This window comes from Balaenoptera borealis (genome assembly GCF_965194805.1).
Source record: "Balaenoptera borealis genome assembly, chromosome: 8".
NCBI classification, from domain to species: Eukaryota; Metazoa; Chordata; class Mammalia; order Artiodactyla; family Balaenopteridae; genus Balaenoptera; species Balaenoptera borealis.
The window spans coordinates 71,420,668-71,433,089 of record NC_138865.1 but is presented as its reverse complement, the minus strand read 5'-3'; the positions used below and the strand labels follow the sequence as shown (position 1 = coordinate 71,433,089).

The 12,422-nt window shown below is 44.5% G+C and overlaps 1 protein-coding gene across 2 annotated transcripts in view; it reads left to right on the top strand.

Annotated features, from left to right (window-relative positions):
• DOCK8 (dedicator of cytokinesis 8) overlaps window positions 1-12,083 on the top strand; it is a 229,109-nt gene extending 217,026 nt beyond the window's left edge. For both annotated transcript variants that reach the window (XM_082403613.1, XM_082403614.1), the window contains 2 exons: window positions 5,431-5,601; window positions 5,997-12,083. In XM_082403613.1, coding sequence (XP_082259739.1) covers window positions 5,431-5,601; window positions 5,997-6,057 — 232 coding nt within the window. In that variant the 3' untranslated portion in view covers window positions 6,058-12,083. The remainder of the gene's footprint in view (window positions 1-5,430; window positions 5,602-5,996) is intronic.
• Window positions 12,084-12,422: the final 339 nt, after the last annotated feature.

Genomic DNA, 12,422 nt, shown 5'->3' with positions numbered 1-12,422 from the left:
TTAAGATCTGTGAAGAGGAAGGAGAGGGAATTTGCCCAAGTGGCCTAAGGAAAACCAACTGTGTGTAGTGTGGGTGGAAACAGAAGCAGTAGGTGAAAAGCGATCTGAGTATTTGGTGGGAAAACGAAGCCTGAAACATTACGAGAGGTTGCTCGGGAGCAGGTCCATAGCAGGGACATATGAAGGACTTCCGTCCCTTTTCCAGGTCACAGAGACCTGTCTTAGTGGGCCTAGGAGGCTGGGTGGAAAACTGAGAGCCAAGTGGAGCAGCACACACACACACACACACACACGTGCACGTGGCTTCCCCCTCCCATCCCTTCTGCAACCATTCTCAAGAGAAAAAATCCATTTCCATTACAGTGCTATCCTGTCCTCCTCTCTTAGCGCGTCTCCACCCCCGGTTCTCTTGAACAAGGTCTCGGTCCTCAGGGCTTGACGGGGCTCTCACTTCAGGGCCAGGGCACTGCGTGGGAGGGTGCCTGGGCTGACTGTGAATTCGAGAATAGTGTGCGATCGTCAGAACCACAGGCCTCTGTAACTCCTCAGGACAGAAGCCCAGGGCCCAAGGAGGCGGAAGACAGCATAATGTGAGTCAGGCCCTAGAGACTAGCCTAGAGTCTGATCTAGGCGGACCCCACCCCCCGCCTGGGTTCTGGGGTGTTCAGCAGGTCCTCAGAACCTGCTTCCAGGTGTCAGACTCGAGACTGGACACCTTCCCAAGCCCGTAGTCCCAATCTCGCCCCCTTAGGAGGAGGAAGCAGGGCCACTGTGACTTCCCCGAGGGAGGCAGCCACGCCGGCCCCTCTGGGGCCGCCCAGCCAAGGGAGGTAGAGGGGGCTCAGGGGGACAGCCGGAGGATGCAGCCGGCCGCGGCTGCTCCTGTCTGCCCTGGGGTGCGCTCCCTGCCCCCGTGGTGCCCTGCTCCTTCAGCCTCAGGCGCCTCCCCACCGGCAGCCGCGGGGGCACCCAGGACAGTGCTCCTGTTGGGCTGTCTCCCCCCGCTGCGCTCCAGGAGAGGCAGGCCACGCTGCTTGTACTCCTCCCGCAGCCACTCGGCCAGGTCCTCACACGCCCGACACCATTTCATCCTCATAAACCCACTTTATAGATGAAGGAAGTGCAGGTGAAGGAGACCACGATTAGCCCAAGGTCACACAGCAAGTAAGTGGCAGAACCAGGAATTAGGCTAGCCTTCCATCGAGACCGGCTGCCCTTGGGATGTGGGGTTTGGTAGAGGTCGGGCTGGGAGGGAGGAAATGCAGGGGACAGCGCTGGAGCAAGCCACTGGGAGGTGCCAGCCGAGGTGGCTCTGACCAGGGGACCCTCACATCCACTGCAGCTCTTCCTGTGGAAAGGCCAGATGTTCCTTTGGTACCCTGCCCCCAAATAATCCTTCCTTAACTTAAAGGGCCTGGAGCATATATATCACTCCAGTCACGGGAGGAGGTGGGGAGCCAATCCCTCAGTTTCTCCGGTATCTCTCCTCTCACTCCAGCAGCTGTGTTTTTTCACTGGACCTTAGGTGGAGACTTGCTAAAGTGTTACCAGGAAGAAGATGAGAAAGGCAGAATACTACAAATTGGGACTCCAGAGAGAATAGTTCCAACTTGAGACCAAGGCTGTATGCCTGGATTCTAGCTGGAAGGGTCAGGGTCTTTCCTAGGCAGGATTTGTGGTGTTGGGGTTATGAGTGTGGGCTCTCGGGCCCAGTTGCCTGGCTTCAAATATTCACTCTGGGACTTCCCTGGTGGCACAGTAGTTAGGAGTCCGCCTGCCACTACAGGGGACACGGGTTTGATCCCTGGTCCGGGAAGATCCCACATGCCACAGAGCAACTGAGCCTGCGTGCCACAACTACTGAGCCCGCGTGCCACAACTACTGAAGCCCATGCGCCTAGAGCCTGTGCTCCGCAACAAGGGAAGGCACCACAATGAGAAGCCCATGCACTGCAACAAAGAGTAGCCCCCGCTCGCTGCAACTAGAGAAAGCCCATGTGCAGCAACGAAGACCCAACACAGCCAGAGATAAAACAATAAGTAAATAAATAAATAATGTCTACTCTGCCTTAACTAGCTGTGTGACCTTGGGCTAGTTACCCAACCTTAGTTTCCCCAACTGTAAAATGGGAATAAAATAGTAACTACCTCTTAAAGTTAGTATCAAAAGAGTCAATTCAGAGAGCTTAGAACAGGACTTGGCACATATGAAGTGACTGATGAATATAACATTATGGGGCAAGTAGAAATCAGATTGATTTACATAGGAAACAGACTTAACCTGATTTAAATATAGACATTGTCTGCGCATGACTTGTGTGCCTCTGTAAGGTTTGTACCATAACACACAGTGGGGCTGATGAGACATCAGCCTGGGAGCAACAGGATCCTGGATTTACATCCACCTTTGCTGTTCCCAAAGGTGTATGACTCTGGACAGGGCACTTCATCTCTTTGCATCTTAGTTTCATCAACTATGAAAAAAAAGGGACTGGAATATAAAATCTCTGACATTCCATCATCATTCTTATATAGAACAAATAGTTTCTGCACTCAGACTGGGTCTATCAGGAATAGTAATAATAATAATAACAATAAGTGTTCTAGGTTTTAGCTATGTACCAGTACTATTCTAAGCATTTTATATATTTAATTCCTTTAATCTTTATAAAAATTTATGAGGGGGGCTTCCCTGGTGGCGCAGTGGTTGAGAATCTGCCTGCTAATGCAGGGGACACGGGTTCAAGCCCTGGTCTGGGAAGATCCCACATGCCGCGGAGCAACTAGGCCCGTGAGCCACAACTACTGAGCCTGCGCATCTGGAGCCTGTGCTCCGCAACAAGAGAGGCCGCGATAGTGAGAGGCCCGCGCACCGCGATGAAGAGTGGCCCCCGCTTGCCACAACTAGAGAAAGCCTTCGCACAGAAACGAAGACCCAACACAGCCAAAAATAAATTAATTAATTAATCAATTAAAAAAAAAATTTATGAGGTAGGCTATTATCGCCATCATGTCACAGGTGAAGAAACTAAGGCATGGAAATGCTTAAGTAACTTGTCTAATGTCACAAAGCCAATAAGTAGCAAAGCAGGATTCAGAGGTGAGCACTGCAGCTCCAGAGCCTGTTCTCTCTAGGAAGTACATTCAGTTGGCAGTAACAGAATGGAATTAACAGTGGCTTAAATTAGATAGAAAATTATTTTTCTCTCATATAAAACAAGATCAGAGATAGGCATCCCAGAGGTATGTGGTGGTCACATAAAGTCATCAGAGACCCTGGCTCTTTCCATTCTTTTGCTCTGCTATCCTGGTTATAGTAGATCCATCCTCATAGTCACAAAATGGCTGCTAAGGCTCTTGCCATCACAACCACATCCTAGGCAGGTATCAGGAATAGAAATGAGGAAAGAGCAAAAGGCTACACCCCTTTAAAGAGCTTTCCTAGTGACTTCATCTTATAGCTCATCAGCCATCCCTATTTATAAGGGAGGCTAGGGAATGTAATTTTCCAGGTGGGTATACCACCTGGAGTTCTGCTACTAAGCAAGAGAGGGAATGGTTGTTGATGAAGCAACTAGCAATTTTTGGGCCATACTGAGGGACTGATATGTGAGCTGTGCTGAAGGAGCATCACAGAGAAGGGGGGGCAAGAGATGCAGAGGGGGAGGGCTGCATGACCACCCTCTCTGTAGAAAAGACACCTTAGATAGAGGACTATGAAAGTTACCCCCAGCAAAACCAGGAACCATGTTCTGGAAGCACGACTTCCCGCCCTTTCTAGACCCCATCAGTCTGGTTTCTGTAGGACTCTGCTGAAAAATCCCAGCACATCGACTGTAAGAAAATGCTTGTGTTCGGTGAACTTATCAACAAAGGGAGCAGCAAAGGAGGGGGCTGTCTGGAATGGTGGTGTCACTGAGTGAAAGTTGCACAGTTCAGCTGTTTGTGGACCTAATGAAAATGTTACAGATAGGACCATTTTGAAAAATGATTTGCAATGTAGTTATATGATCCTGTATACATTTCCCAAGAGATATGGCTCTTCTCTAGGAGGGAAACATAATGCATGGCTCTCTTTAGTTTATGGATTTAAATAACATAGTGGAAGTTATTTTAACTTTAATAAGAAAATCTAGAGAATATAATCTAAATGGAAGGAAGAAATACAGAAAATGTCTATGAAACAATTTTATGTTATAAAATTTGTTAAAATATAAAGTTACAAAAATTCGCTCCACCTATTAATATATTTGTCTTTTTAAAACACTATATAAAAATATTTAAAAATTTAAAGTAATAAAAAAAAGAAAGAACAAAGAGAGCAACCAAACCAAAAAACAAATCCACCAATGATAATAAGCGCTAAAAACTATACTAAAAAACAAAAACACTATATATAGCTATAGCTATTATGTCTTCTGATAACAAAGATCACAGAGAGTATAGTTGCTTCTTCCAAAGTTTGCAGAGTAGCCATCCCCAAGTTAGCAGTTCGCTCTTGCAGGTCTCTTGTCTGCCAGTGTTACAAAACCGGTCCTTGAAGTCTCCTTGAAGAAATTGATTTCATTTTACACATTGTGGTAGCTCATAACTGTTAGTTAAGAGGCAATAAAAAAATTATAAGGGGTGATGTAGATTTCTCAGGATTCAAAGGCTATATACCTCCCCTTCCTACCTCTTCCCTGAAACCTTTGATATGTAACCTTTGGTATCCTACAGTTTGCTTCAGTTAATGTCAAACTTAAAAGATAGGTGAAAATCCAGTTAAGGGCCTGCTTTTGGCTTCCAGGGTGAATTAAATCAAGCCGTTCTTCTACAGCAGGCTGATTCCATCATGAAGCTATGGCCGTAGGTTTAACGTTGCCTAGGCCAGGTAGCTTCCCCCTGCCCCATGGCTGCATGTGTTCAGTGGTAATAGGGAGGATTTGGTAGCAAGGCCTGGGTATCCCCATAACACAATCCAAATCTAGCACCACTATTAAGAAAACAGTTTAAACCATGTTGATCATGGGAATCCTATTCATCTGAAGGAAAACAGAATCATTACTAATCATTGTACGTCAGCTAAGTTTCAGCCATTATGTTGTCCCTTCAAGATTTGTTGATTTGTAAGTTCCCTTGGATAGAACAGTATAAAATAAAAGGCAAGGCTTCATCATGTTTGAATAACATGATTTTCTTCTTTAGTACATACCATACTGCACGGGAGAGACTGGAGCTGGCTTTGCAGCTTATTGACTTTGTGACATGAAGCGAGTTACTTAAGCTTTCCGTGCCTTAGTTTCTTCACCTGAGGTGTGAGGGTGATAATAGCCGACCTCATAAATTTTTGTAAAGATTAAATGAGTTAAATATATAAAATTCGTAAGCACTTCAAACTCGTATGAAATGCAACCTCATTTCCTCCCCACCCTGGTATTTGCATCTCAGATGCGGTGAAGCCGTAGAGAAAAATAAGCGTCTCATCACGGCAGACCAGAGGGAGTACCAGCTGGAACTCAAAAAGAACTACAGCAAGCTGAGAGAGAACCTCAGGCCAATGATAGAGCGGAAAATTCCAGAACTCTACAAGCCGATATTCAGAGTTGACAGTCATAAGAGGTAAGAAGAGGGCAGGGGAGGCGTCTTCCCAGAGGATAAAGGATAGCGCTTGAGGCCCAGCAATTAGAACCGCAGAACCTCTGGGTGTGGGAGCGGGCCGTGGAATCGGAGAAGCCACCCAAGCGTGACCTACTCTGCTTGCATCCCGCTCCTCCTGCGCCTTCTCCTTGACCTCTCCGGGGCCCCTCCATGCGGCCTTCTGCCAGCCGTCTTCCCAGGGCCCAATTACTGCCTGTGTTTCTTCCGGCACAGCGCGAAGGCATGGCCGCACTTTCCCGTATTTACTTACTTACTGAGTTCTCCATGATTGATGTGCTTTTCTAGCGAGTGATTTTCCTCTTTGAAAGGCTAACTGATGTTTCTTACTTCTGTTCTCTCTCCCTCCTTAATTTCAGAGACTCCTTCCACAGATCTAGTTTCAGGAAATGTGAAACCCAGTTGTCACAGGGCAGCTAAGAAAAGCTCTCTTCACCCATGAAGACTGGAGGCCCTGTGACCCTGGAGAAGGACCCGCTGCAACTTAAAACAGGACATTTGCCGCACAGGACGTGCCACATGCTCCTTGACCAGACAGCACTCTGGAAGCTTTGGGATGCAAGTGACCATGGAAATTACACCCAAATGGGGTCTGAGCAGATCCTGGGGCATTTGGGGGATGGAGGTGGTGGAGGATGGTTAATCAGGGGTGCCTGTGTATTTATTAAGCCATGTTTTTTCGCATAATTGTGCAAAACAAAGCATAAACAGCATCTCCTGCTGAGTGGTCAGGAACTGATGACTTCCTCCCGCCTGTATTTGAATTTAACCTGTATTTAGACAAACCCAAATTGCCCAAGGGAAAATGGACAAGTTGTCCACCAACCTCTTCAGAGTGAACTTCTCCCCTCCCCTCTTTATGGGAAAGGAGGGTGACCTTGCTGGAGTACAAAACATTTCCAATTAAACTGTGAAGGGAGGCCTTACTAGAAATCAGAAGATCATGAAGGCTGGAAATGTGGGGATCGATTAATTATTTGTGAACTTGTTACCCTTTTGGTAACGGTGGACTAATTGTTGTATAGTTATTTTTGCTTTATTGTTCTGTTAGGTGGTTAATTTAACATGCATTTATAGTGGAGCACACGCGAAGCACTGAGTTAGGAGATACATGGTACTCTGAGTGACCCGCCCGAAGTTGCAGATGCTGCAGTTACTTAAATCGAAACAATTCTCCTCTAAAGCTTTGCGTTTTTTCTTATGCTCTCTCTTGCTCACTCTTTTTCTCATCCTCTCTGGGACCAAGTTTATTTTTATAAAAGGATAATATTTCTACTTTCATTTCTGAACATTGTGCTGTCCATCAGCATGTGTACATCAACTAAAGAATATATTCAGGATTCTTTGGACAGTGTACTTTAGGAGGAAGATGAACAAAGTTATTATTTGAGAATTAAATTATATATTTTTTCATATGACTGATTACCTTGACTGGTACTAAAAATGTAATAAGAATTGCAAGCAAAATGTTCCCCTTTGCAACTCGTGTTTTTTATTTCGACAACTCATGACTCTTTTGTAAAGCATTTCAGAGAAGAAGAAAGATGCATGATCATGGCCTTGGTCAAACAGTGCTATCCAGGGTCACCCCTCGTATATAATATTTAATCTTGGTGGTCATGAGAGAGAATTTAATTTGGATATTCCAGAACTTTTTGTTTACACCATCAGGTATGCATGAATTTATATTCTGAAAGAGGACCGTTTTGTTTTGTTTTTAAATTACTAAAGCTTACTAGTTGAAGGGGCAAACTTTTTGTTTTTTAGGCATTTGGGGCAGAACTCTTTCTATCTAAGTATATGATATGTTTGTTTTCTTAAATGAGTACGCATGACATATTTTAATTCCATGTGTTGTTTAGTGTCTTCTGTGTGGGAGACACTGGGTGAGACCAAGGTCAAACAACATTGTCAAAGCCTCTTAGTTTAGAGAGGAAGAGCATCTGTATGTGTAGCCATAATACACAGCAGACTAGAACAGGCCCTGTGGAAGGTAACCTTTCCTGAGTGACTCCAGGGTGGCCATTATTATCAACACCTATTATATTTTGCCTTCAAACAATAAGACTTAGGTGGTAAGTAATGTAGACCTGGCTTTTAACTCTAAAAGCCCTAATAATCCTATGACCTAAAATATTCCGGATTAAATGTCCCTTGCTTTTAGATACGTGTTGTCACTTTTGATTTCAGTCTCTCTTATACCGCAGTGGGTACCACTTGCTTCACAAGTGCAAGGGCTGTGTTCACTGTTGCATTCCTATCCCCTAGCCCAGAACTCAACACACGGAAGACATTTAATAAGCATAAGCTGAATAATTAAATGAATGAATGAGTGTGAGTAGACCTGCTTCTAGACCAGCACTGTGCAGTAGAAATATAATACAAGCCACATATGTCATTTTAAATTTTCTAGTGGGCACATTAAAAAAAAAAATCAGGAAAAGAAACAGGTGACAGTAATTTTAATAATACATTTCATTTAACCCAATATATACAAAATATTATCAATTCAACATGTAATTAATATGAAAAATTATTAATGAGGTATTTTACATTCTTTTTTTCATACTGTGTCTTCAAAATCTGTATGTATGTGTTTTATATTTAGAGATTTTACACTTTACACTTAATCTCAATTAAGTCCAGCCACATTTCAGGTGTTCAATAGCCACATGTGGCTAGTGGCTACTGTATTGGATGGTACAACTCTAGAAGCTTCCAACTTTTATAACGTGATGCCTCTGATCTGTGGGCTCAGACTATAGATAACCAATGTAGGAAGAATACTGTCTAGGGTAAGAAAGACAGAATTCTGACTGAGAGCCCACGGGCTTACCTAGAAGTGAAGCTGGTGGAGTTGGCAAGTGTGGACTGGTCAACACTGGTGTAGCTCATACTCTTTCTAGGCTAACCCTGGCTCTTTTCTCAATTCCAGATAGTTTAGTTGTTCTTTAGTAACAGTTATAAATGAAGTGGAGGCATTGCTGCACTTACATAAGTAACGGCATAAACAAAGAACTTGGGCATTGGTCCTCTGATTATGTATCCTAAATACGGGGTTAAGAAAGAAGCATTTCAGACATTGCTAAGAGTAAAGAACATGAGGTCTTTTGAATCCTGAAGATTGGAGAAACCTCTATGCCATGGTAGGCCTCTTGATTTTACTTTGGAAAACTCTTCAATGGAAGTTTATGGGAGAAATCTTCTGATTAGCTTCTTGCCTCTTTTCCTTTAGCAAGGTCAAGGGTGCAACTGTCACCAGCTCTTAAGAATCTCATGAAAGTGAAACATGAATATACTGCATAGACCTGTTTGGGTTTGTCATGCCACACATTGTCTTAAACTCCGTAATTCTATTCAGTAAGAAGTCCTTTCCATGACAATAGATTAGTTGTAAAACAAAAAACTTTTAGAGCTGTCACTGGTAATTGTGGTTTGCAAGTATGTTTTCAAACACAGGGAGATTTTGTTTTGCTTTGAATGTATTTTTAAATGCTTGTTATCCAAATGTTGTAAAGCTGCTATTGACTAAGTATCATTTTGAAAAAAACAACAAAACTAAAACTAAAGGTTCTATTATATTCCAGAATGCTGGGTATGTCCAAGTGTTTCCCAACCTTTTTCACATTCTGGGTATAAATGTTATCTATTGAGGCATAACAAATAGCCCCCAAACTCATTAGCTTAACACAACAATAAACAATATCTCAGCCAGTTCCTGTGGATAAGGATTAGTTTAGTTGGGCAGTCTGACTTAAGGTCTTGCATGAGGTTGCAATCAAGATATTGGCCAAAGCTGCCATCATCTGAAGGCTTGACTGAAGCTGGAGGATTCTATTCCAAGGTGGCTCATTCATAACATTGGAAAGTTGGTGCTGGTCATTGATGGGAGGCCTCAGTTCTTCTGCTTGTGGACCTCAGCCCCTACTGCATGAGTGCTTGCTGACTTCCCCTTTGATGAGCAGTTCAAGAGAAGCAAGGCAGTGTCTTTTTATGACCTAGCCTCAGAAGTCATACTCTCTCTTGTCTGCCATATTCTATTTTTCAGAAGCAAGGCACTAAGTTCAGTCCACATTCAAGGAGAGGAGAAGTAGGTTCTACCTTTGGAATGGAGGAGTGTTAAAGAATTTTTGAACACATTTTAAAATCACCATAATGGGGCACATTAAAATTTTGCATTTGTTGTCTCACTGGGCTAAATGGACAAAGCTACTTGCTTCTAGAGATGACCAGCCCTGGCACTCTGGCTGCCCTGAGTCCCTCCCAAAGACTAGGGCCATCAAGCTCAAGTAATATCTATAAGCAAGCTCACAGGTGCACCATGGCACACCATCTGGGAAGCCTTAGCCTAAGGGTAGTTCTTCGTTGGCAATCTTTTGTAAGGAACAGAAAACCAAACTCAAATTAGTGTTTTCAAAGAGGGTAGTGGAGTTAATTGGTTCACTTCACAGATTAACCCAGAGGTAGAATTGGTTCAGACCCAGCTGCATTCAGGGCCTACCCACCACGTCCTGGGCCCATTTTTCTTCTCTGCTTTCTCTTGTTTGGCTCCATCCCCAGGCTTTCAACAGTGGTCCCTGGAAATTCCAGGCTCATCCATCATGACAGAGGCAATCCTGAGCCTCACAACTTCATACCACCAAGCTCCACAAAGAAAAGAGATTCTGTGTTCCAGAATTCCCAGGCAAATTCTCTGGCTTCACTCTGATTGGAATGGCTCAGGCTAAACAAGTTTCTCCCCTCTAAGGAGAAGCAGGATGAATATCAACTCAAACCACAGGGCTAGTGAGAGAGGGGCCGGTGGTTCCCCAGGGAACCAGGAAGAAAGGCAAAAAGAAGCGTAACAAACCATGGGGGCTCCCTGCAGAACATTGCTTTAAAGTAAATGCATTCAGAAGAAGGAACTTCTATGGAGATCAGGATTATAGTTTATTTCATATCATGTTCACAACCATTGACCTGGAAGCATCTTCCCTAGAAGGGGAGATGAAAGGGCTATACGGTACATGAAGGAGGACTTAGGGCTTATCCTATCCTGGAAGAGTGGGGACTGGGACAGATGGGAGTGGGAGGTTTTGCTGTACCAGTAATACATCCTCTGGAGTGTCTTGCCAAAAATGACACAAATGACCAGGAATCAGAACTCAGCTGGGAAGGGCACTGGGAGAAAAGTGAGAGCAACAGGGAAATAGAATAAGTTATGGTAGGTTTGAGTGGAAAAAGTCAAGCATCAGGCTTCCCTGGTGGCGCAGTGGTGACGAATCTCCCTGCCAAGGCAGGGGACACGGGTTCGAGCCCTGGTCCGGGAAGATCCCACATGCTGCGGAGCAACTAAGCCCGCGCACCACAACTACTGAGCCTGCGCTCTAGAGCGCGCAAGCCATGACTGCTGAGCCCGTGAGCCACGACTGCTGAGCCCACGTGCCACAACTACTGAAGCCCACGTGCCACAACTACTGAAGCCCGCTCGCCTGGAGCCCATGATCCACAACAAGAGAAGCCACCACAATGAGAAGCCTGCGCACCGCAACCCAGAGTAGCCCCCGCTCGCTGCAACTAAAGCCTGCATGCAGCAATGAAGACTCAATGCAGCCAAAAATATAAATAAATAAATTTATAAAATAAAAAAAAAAGTCAAGCATCAAAATTGTGTCTCTCATCATGGTATCCTCAGGGCCTGGGCCATAGTGGGCACTCAATGAATGTTTGTAAATGACCGAAGTACTGAATGAAGGTGGCCATCAGTGATGACTTCTGTCAGACTGTTCCTCTTCTGTATCTCTCGGCTAAAAGCACCTAACAGAGGACAGACAATTAAGGTCAACTAGCCCCGGAGGAATGGCCTTCTATTCCCTCTTGACTTTACCTATTATGAATGCATGGGCAAGAATTAAGAGGATTTTTCCCCCTTTTCTGCTGTTTTCCCTTGAATCACCCTAGACCTTATCCTTAATAAGAATCACAGAGCCTGATTAAAAAGCCAGAGCTCTGATGGTCACTGCGTTTTCTGCCATGGGATTACTGAAGGAAACGTAGCATAGCCTTGGCTGAAAACTGTTTGGAGAGCTGTCCATGTTCCTGATCCTTAAGGCCTTGATGCTGCAGCACGTCTTGGGGGAGCAGTGCTCTCTCTGGAATGATGCTACTGAGCCCAACCCAGTTCCTGGTCTGATGATGATCTTTGTGGCATTAGCTTGGCAGCTAAATGGCTTTCACCTTTACTATTTTCCCCACACGTTTGGAAGACGGCAAATCACTGGTATCCAGGATAAGGGAGTGATTAGCAAGGTGGTAGAGCTCTAAAGGATACAGCTGGGAAATCAGCTCTCTTGTCCCTTATCATTTCCTTTATGCAACAAGAGAACATGACATGGATGAACAAATTGTTCTCTTATCCAACAGGATTATCAGGGTAATTAGTAAGATTAAAAAAAAAAAAAACCAAAGACTATATGACTGCCGAAAGTTTCTAGACCAAGGATCAGAAGTCCTGGTTTCTTATTCTTCTATTGTACTTTCTAGTCCTGCAACTGTGCCCAAGTCACTCTACCTCTCTGAGCTTCAGGGTTTTTCACTGCAGAATACGGGTGAGTTGCTCCATCTTCTCCCAGCCTGCTGAGGAAATCCAATGAGACAATTACTGCATGGAGCATGTTTTGGAAACTCCAAAGTGCTGCCCCAAATGTAAGGAAACACTATTTACAATTGACACCTCCAGAAAGTTTAGCCAGAACCCCACACGTTGTATTCACTGCTGGCAACATTTATCAAAAGCAGGCCAAAAG